An 8,280-nucleotide genomic window follows, 5' to 3' on the forward strand; every position below is an offset into this window, starting at 1 on the left:
CAATGAAGAGAACTGATATTTGTTGAGCATCTTCTGGGTACCAAGCGCTTTGCAAATGTGATCACTTTTTCCTCACTGCTTAGTGAGAGTGTCCTGCTTCTCTCACTGAGCGACTGGTGAGGAAACTGAGGTTAAGTGAGGCTGCCAACCTACCCAGGTCACAGTCAGAAAGGAGTGGTGAGGGGAGGGATGGGCACCTCTGACTGTGGCTCGATTTTTTTTTTTTTAACATCTTTATTGGGGTATAATTGCTTTACAATGGTGTGTTAGTTTCTGCTTTATAACAAAGTGAATCAGTTATACATATACATATGTCCCCATATCTCTTCCCTCTTGCATCTCCCTCCCTCCCACCCTCCCTATCCCACCCCTCCAGGCGGTCACAAAGCACCGGTGGCTCGATTTTTATTTCAGTAAAATGGTTATTTACTTCGCAGCTCTGGAAGACAGTATGACACGTAACGCAGGTAGGAAGTGAAGCACTGCTGCGGGTGGGTGTGGATGAGCATCAGCAGAGAGAGTGAAATTGGGGATAATTCAGGGGGAAATCTCTCTGGACACCCTGGAAGCTCCGGATGGGCCCAGTGGAGCAGCTGTGACAGGTCAAGCCGCAGCCTGGCCGATGGCGCCCTCTGACGTTGGCTTGGGGTGCGCAGCTCCTCTTAGTCTTAGGGGAGAGAGCAATGGCTAGAAGCCAAGGCCCTCAGCTATTAGGGGCACAAGTGACTCACACCAGTTGTGTGTTGCTTCCTGTTGGTGTCTCCAAGCTGAGGCAACCTGGGTCAGATCATGACATGGTTGGCCTGTTCCAAGTCTCTCCAGATCTCAGACCACACCCCACAGCTCCTTGTAAGGAGCTCAGCTGAGCTGGGAGACATTCCAGCTGATTAAAGCGACAAGCCTAAAATGATAGAGTTAAGCCTTTGATCATTTACTGTGAGAGCACAGCCAGAGTCTGAACCCAGAGGCTGTGCCAACTCCCCTATTCCATTTTCCCCAATGGAATGGCATGTGTAGGGTGGCCTCACTGTTCAGAGACCGGAGTGAAAGGCTCCAGCAGCTTTATGGACCCTGAGGTGGAGGCAGGGGAAGGACTTGGAGGGGAGAGACCTGGGTCTGAGTCAGAGGGGGGACAAGGGTCTTCCAGGTTTCTCCGTCCTCTTCATTTAAGGAGGCCTCAGCAGAAGCACCAGAAGAGAACCTTGGCCCAGGGCTGAGAAAATAAGACCTAGGAAGGAGGGCTCTGGGGCTGGGAGTATGAATATTTGAAGAGAGAGACTGCAGTGCCTTGCTGTCATCAGTCTGGGGTGGGGAGGGCAGCTCTCCACGTGAGGCTGTGAGGCCGGCCAGAGAGATCACAGAGGTTTTCAGCCCAGAGCCGGCCTCCTCACCTCTTCAGGGAGAGAGTCACTTTTGTTTTCCCATCACCTCTCTGTTCACTGACTTGTACCATCTTTCTCTTCCATTCCACCAAGAGTTAATTCCAGTCCCTGCCAAAAGTTCTTTTTTTAAAATATTATTTATTTATTTGGCTGCGCTGGGTCTTAGTTGCGGCCCATGGGATCTTTGTTGCTCCATGCAGGCTCTTAGTTGCGGCATGCGGGATCTAGTTCCCTGACCAGGGATCGAACCTGGGCCCCCTGAATTGGCAGCGTGGAGTCTTAACCACTGGACCACCATGGAAGTCCCGGCTGCCAAAAGTTTTGGGAGTTCAGGCAAAGTACCAGTCACACAATCTCCTCCCCTTTCTCAGGCTCTGAAGACCAGGGAGACCTATTGGGGAACCCACAACACGAACAGGGATATTCCAGCTTTAGGTAAGGTCCCAGGCTCACATTTTCAGTTCCCTGTTGTAGGCACTCTTGAGCTGTCTCCACCCTTCCCTACCCTACCAACCCAGCTCAGCCGTGGACACCCACTTCATCATCATCATCTTAGTGTCACCTCTCTCTGGAGCCAGTCCTGCTGTATACTGGTTCACTCAGAGCCCTGTAGGAGGGGTCAGGAAAGAGGCTCGCTGCCAGGAATGCAGCACCAGGGATGAGCCAGGAACTGTGGACACCCTTAACATTTTTCTGTGTGTGATAAAATATGCATAACAGAATTTACCATCTTAGCTATTTTTAAGTATACAGTTCAGTGATATTAAACACATTTACACTGCAGTGCAATCATTACCCCCATCCTTCTCCATAGATCTTATCACTGTAAAATTGTAACTCTGTACCCATTAAACATTAACTCCCATTTCCCCCTCCCCTTAACCCCTGGCAACAACCTTTCTATTTTCATAAAATCTATCTTATGATTTTGTCTACTCTAAGTGTCTCATATAAGTGGAATCACACAGTATTTGTTTTTTTGTGACTTGCTTATTTCACTAAGCAGAATATCTTCAAGGTTCATCCCTGTTGTAGCATGTCAGAATTTTCTTCTTCTTTTTTTTTTTAGAATCTTCTTCTTTTTAGGGCTGAAAAATATTCCATTGTGTCTACATAATACATTATTCTTATTCATTCATACATCAGTGGACACTTGGGTTGCTGCCACATTTTACCTATTGTGAATAATGCTGCTATGAACATAGGTGTACAGGTATCTCTTTGAGACCCTGCTTTCAATTCTTTTGGGTACATACCCAGAAGTGGAATCGCTGGATCATATGGCGATTCTAGTTTTAATTTTTTGAAGAACGGCCATATTGTTTTCCACAGCAGCTATATCATTTTACATCCTCATCAAAAAATGCACAAAGTTTCCAATTACTCCACAACCTCGTTATGTTCTTTGCTATTTTCTCTTTTTTTAATGGAAGCCATCCTAATGGGTGTGAGGGGAAATCTCACCGTAGTTTTGATTTCTATTTCCCTAATGATTAGTGATGTTGAGCAATTTCCATGTGCCTACGGTATATCTTCTTTGGAGAAATATCTGTTCAAGGCTTTTGCCCATTTTTCAATCAAGTTGTTTGTGTTTTTGTTGTTGAGTTTTAGGAGTTTTCTATATATTCTGGATATTAATCCCTTATCAGACATATGATTCGCAAACACTTCCTCCCTTTCAGTGGGCTGCCTTTTAACTCTTTTGATACTGTCTTTCCATGTGCAAAATGTTTAAATTTCATGAAGTTCAATTTGTTTATTTTCTTCTTTTGTTGCCTGTGTCTTTGGTGTCACATCCAAGAAATCATAGCCAGATCGAATGTCGTGAAGCTTTTGTCCTATGTTTTCTTCTAAGATTTTACAGTTTTAGGTCTTATATTTAAGTCTTTTGTCCATTATGATTGCATTTTTGTGCACTGTGTTAGGTAACGGCCCAGTACAACTGGGCACACAGAGCTCTCTTTTATTTCAGGTGCTGACCCTCCCTTTGACGGGAAGGCCTATGAGACACAGTGGAGAGGCTCCTCCCAAAGGTACAGGAAGGTGGTCGGACACGTTTCCTTTCCGCTTAACTCCGGCCGTAAGAGCTCATCAACAGCCGTGGAAAGCAAGGGGTTCTTTACCTTCTTGGTAAACCCACCTCTGAGTAGAAGATAATATATTAGATCAGCAGCCAGACTGTCATCAAGGGTCAGTTTTTTCCACCAAGGGTTGGTCTAACATTTCCACCTTCTCCTGGCCCAGGGAAGAAACATCAGATGATGGAATGGCTGTTAGAACATCAGGTAAATTGTTGAACTAAATCACTCTATCATCAGAGCACAAAAAATGTTTTCATCAGAGGGTGGGGGAACCCTGGGTACCATCTCAGCAAGACAACACCCACCCCGCCTGCAGCCTTTTGAGATCTTAGACCTGGCCCGCCCCCTCCCCCCCACAGAAGTGGATGCCTGGTTTCCCCTCCCCTCACTGCACTGTCCTGCTGCCCATACCAGCCTCTTCTACCCCAACAGCAGAGTAATCCCCAGCCCTACTGGGAAGTGTGGGGGCCCAAGACTGAGAAAGTGCAGCATTTCTAGGTAGAGATGGATCAGTGGACAGGCGCTTGGGTGAGACCCGTGGCTCACCTCTCCCAAGTCCTTACCAGAACATGACAGGCCCAGGAGCCAGAGGCCAGCCTGATTCTCACCTGCTGTGGTCCCTGATTTCTTCATAAGTTTCACGACGATGAAGCCAATTAGGATGAAGCAGGTGAAAATCAATGGGATGATCCATTCAATTAATGGATGGATGCAGACTGGTCATTATTTGGGGCGTTTAATGGTGGTTCTAAAACAAACAATAAAGCAAAAGCTGTGTGAAACCTAAGAATACACCTTCCTCAGCAGCTACTGTCCCCAGACAGCACATGTCCCCCCCCACAAAGTTACTGACCCATTATGTGAAACCACTGGGGTAGAAAGATGAACAGGGGTTGTGCCCTGTCCTCACGGAGCACATATTACTGCTGAGGGAGACAGCCAGTGTCCATCTGATTATCATGCAGGTGGCCCTGTTTACTGTGGGAAGTCCTTTTTGAGGAGGACACATCTAGGGGTGCTGAATTCTGTCTGGGGAGGGGTGAGGGCTTCATTAAGTGACATCTGAGCTGGTTAAAGGATCCCTACAACAGGAAGGAGAGAAGGCCTGGAAGCACAATACGTATATAGATCTGGGGACCATCTACCAGTGCCGGAGGACTGGGTCATTGGTTAATGGGGAAGGGGGCTCCTTCCTGTGCTGAGGGAGGTGGGCTAGGAAAGGAGGATGCTGGGAAATCCTATGCTATGCCTGTTACTGATTCTCCAGACAGGAAGTCCACCAAGAGATCAATCACTCCATCCATCCACCATATTTTCAATCGTACACACATATGTGCTCACATCCACACAGGGAAGGCACTAGACCTTTGAAGAGAGCTACCATCTCCTCCACACCCTGCTCAGTTACCCGTGGGCTCTGGTTCCAGCATGTTCTCCCAGTGTTCTAGGAATTCTCTAAACCAGTGACTGCAGTCTCCCGCTGAGATCTTCCTAAAACACTCGGCCAGTTCCTGGCTGTTCTCCCACTCCTCTTTGACCCCTGTGGCTCCAGGAGTGATGACTGTCCGGTTCACGTTCATCACGTCAAGGAGGGCTGTGTGTCTGTTGATTCTGAAGCGCAAGGATGCACCAGTGCATCGCTCTGCTTCGCGCTGACAACACAGCTTGACCTGCAGCGTGGGCGGATCTGTGCCCCTACACAAAGAAGCATCCTGGACTGTCCACAATCCGTCCTCCCCCGTAGCTCAAGTGTGTCTCTGCACATCTAGAGGCCTGTGCTCTTCTGTCCATGACTTGCCCTCTCCTGCCCATCAGGTCCACCAGGTCTCTCAGGTTGGACTGTGTTCCGTTCTTTCACACGAAGCTCCTTCCCTGCACGTGCTCTGCTCCTTCCCCTCTCTTGCTGACTGTCTCCAGCTACCCACCCCCTTTGCATACCTACCCCTGGTCTCCCTTTTGTCCAGTGTGATGACAGGCAGGACCATCCTGAGCTCTCGCCCCACTTCTCCCAGCATTTGGCTCAATTCTGTCTATGCTTTGGTGGCATTTACCTCCCCCGCCAGGAGACTCAAAGGTTTGACCTTGTTTCTGTCACTGTCATACTGGAGGAAAGACTTTGTGTCCACTGAGCCCTGGACTTCACACCAGGGCTGTCCAGGTCTGGACTGAGATCTGACAGTGAGGTCGAGGCAGAGAGAGTGAGCATCCATGAGAGAAAAACACAGGTGTGTCCCCAGAGATTCCCCATGAGGGGCCTGGCTGTAGAGGGAGGGGTCTCCATCCCAGACCCCCTCCATCTGCCGCGTCCTTAGTCCTGCCTCACCTTTAACTGTCTGAGGTTTAATTAAACACTTTGAGGCCACCATGGACCCCTTGGGTGCACATAGGAGGATTTACCTGACAAATCTTTTTAGCGTCATGTACCAACTGTTGAGGTACCAAAAATACAAGACAGTGTCTGTACTCCAGGGACTTAAAATCTATCTGAACAGACAGGACTTTCAAAAAACGGGAAAAAAGACACCATAGGACGACACATGCCACATTCATGATGGGTCCTGGGTCATCAGGAAAGGCTTCCTGGAGTAGGAGGTGGGACTTGGCAGGAGAGGGAGAGCTGCCACACAAGCACAGGTCAGGCACCCTGCCTTAGGCTGGGGTCCCCACACCTCCGGGGCAGCCAGTCCAGCTAAACCACACCCTCACCATCCTAAGAGCACTGTGGACAGGTGCCTACCACTGTGGAGCCCTTTCCATTCCTGCCCGCCTCCCATCCTCCCCCTCCCCAGCCAGGTCCCCAGATCCCAGGACGCTCAATGCCCAGAGTCTTCCTGGGTTCTATCAGCAGCAGTATCAGCAAAAGAAGGCCTGTAGGGCTTCCCTGGTGGCGCAGTGGTTGAGAGTCCGCCTGCCGATGCAGGGGACACGGTTCCTGCCCCGGTCCGGGAAGATCCCACATGCCGCGGAGCGGCTGGGCCCCGTGAGCCATGGCCGCTGAGCCTGCGCGTCCGGAGCCTGTGCTCCGCAACGGGAGAGGCCACAACAGTGAGAGGCCCGCGTACCACAAAAAAAAAAAAGAAAAAAGAATCCGCCTGCCAATGCAGGGGACACGGGTTCGAGCCCTGGTCCGGGAAGATCCCACATGCCACAGAGCAACTAAGCCCCAGCGCCACAACTACTGAAGCCCGTGCGCCTAGAGTCCGTGCTCCGCAACAAGAGAAGCCACCGCAATGAGAAGCCTGCGCACCGCAACGAGGAGTAGCCCCCGCTCGCCGTAACTGGAGAAAGCTCGCGCGCAGCAAAGACGACCCAACGCAGCCAAAAGTAAATAAAATAAATAAATAAAAATTCACTTTAATAACCTCCCCCCCTTCACCCCCCCCAAAAAACCCCTTTTGTGGCGTGAGCAAAACTGCTGGGGGTTATGATCTCCTCTTCCCTCATTCCACCAACCACATTCTCCTCTAACCTTCCAACGAAATTCCTCTCCCCCTTCTCCCCGCTGCCTCTTTTGCCTCCCTTTCCCATCTCTCCCTCCCTCTTCCCATATTTTCTCCCACCTCCAGTCTGCATCCTAACCTCTCCAACTTTCTCTTTAATGATTAAGATTCACTCTCACCAAGTGCACCCCAGTGTTAATCAAGTTAGCTGCAGGCAGAGCGCACCTGGTCTATCACCGAAGGCGGATGCGCAATAGAGTCCAACCGTCCTGTTGGAGCCGAGACTCAAGAAAAGCTGGGACGTTATCACTAGCTTCTGTTCTTTGCACCTTGCAAACTCCTCCAAGGCCACTGGAGGAACAAGCTCAGAGCAAGGGTGTAGGAATTTCATTCCTTTCTTATCAACCATCAGTCCCCAGCCTCTCCTGCCTGGCAGTTCCCCTCGTCCTGCACATCTCTCCCCTCACCCCACCCTCTTCGCCCCAGCCATCCCCCGCGCAGTTGGCTAAACACAGCGGTCTCAGGGGTGGTGGCTTGGGGATGGCGGGATAGGACTGAACCCTTGGGGGACCCGCCGTGGGGTCTACTCGCCGCGCACTCCTTCCCTTCTCACCCGTCTCCCGGGCCGAGCGCCTGCGATCGGTGGGGCGCGGTCCTCGCCTGCCCGGTCTACCCAACGTTGCTTTCCCAGCTTGAGACTGTCGCTGTTTGCAAGCACAAGAGAAGACTCCGAAAACTCTCTCCTCGGGGTTTTCAGTTTGAATCCCTCAGTCTTCTCTCGAATGTCTGTCTCCCCGACGTCCCGCCGACCCGGCTCGGCCAGAGCTCGGCCGGCTGCGTCCCGAGCGGCGTCGGGGGGAGCGGGACCCGCCGCGGCTACAAAGAGGAGCCCGGGCCGAGCTCCCGCGCTCCGGGGAGGCTCGCGGGGCCGGGAACAAACAGCCTCTGGGAGACGTGGGAGGACCCGGGCCGCGGAGCCGGGTGAGTGAGGTCTCTGCGCCGAGAAGGGACGGGGATGCGGGGCGACCACGAGCTTCCTTCCTCTTGCCAACCTGGGCGGGATTTGGGGACCCGGGACTGGAGACCGAGAGCTACTTCTCGCCAATTACTCTCCACGAGCAGCTCAGGGAAGACAGGTTACAACTGCGCTGCGCGTTTCCCACGGAAGCCAGCTGACTTCCGGGTCGGCTCCACCCTATTTCCTAGGACTCTGGCCCCGCCCCCACGCCTACTCTACTACTCCCCGCCCCTCCTCCCACGCTTCCTAATCAGACATTCCTCCCCACCTACCTGGCAGCGGCCACAGGGCAGTCGTTCTTGGGTGGCGTTCATTGCAAGTCCAGCTAAATAAATAGATAAAATAAATAAATAAAAGTG

At 51.4% G+C, this 8,280-nt stretch overlaps 1 protein-coding gene and 1 long non-coding RNA gene across 2 annotated transcripts; both read right to left on the minus strand.

Moving 5' to 3' along the window:
• Nucleotides 1–376: 376 nt before the first annotated feature.
• On the minus strand, nt 377–8,055 carry LOC114896307. Its single transcript, XR_003793752.1, has 3 exons — nt 7,517–8,055; nt 4,072–4,211; nt 377–3,617 (listed from the first exon to the last, which is right to left on the minus strand). It is a non-coding gene; the product is annotated as an uncharacterized LOC114896307 (long non-coding RNA).
• Nucleotides 4,205–6,412, minus strand: LOC114896306 (retinoic acid early transcript 1E-like). Its single transcript, XM_029224281.1, is given in 2 exon segments — nt 4,205–5,175; nt 5,437–6,412. Coding segments are annotated over 2 exon segments (705 nt in total). The 5' UTR covers nt 5,830–6,412; the 3' UTR covers nt 4,205–4,863.
• Nucleotides 8,056–8,280: the final 225 nt, after the last annotated feature.

Source organism: Monodon monoceros, unplaced genomic scaffold, assembly GCF_005190385.1.
Source record: "Monodon monoceros isolate NGI ecotype Baffin Bay Population unplaced genomic scaffold, NGI_Narwhal_1 Super_Scaffold_15, whole genome shotgun sequence".
NCBI lineage: Eukaryota > Metazoa > Chordata > Mammalia > Artiodactyla > Monodontidae > Monodon > Monodon monoceros.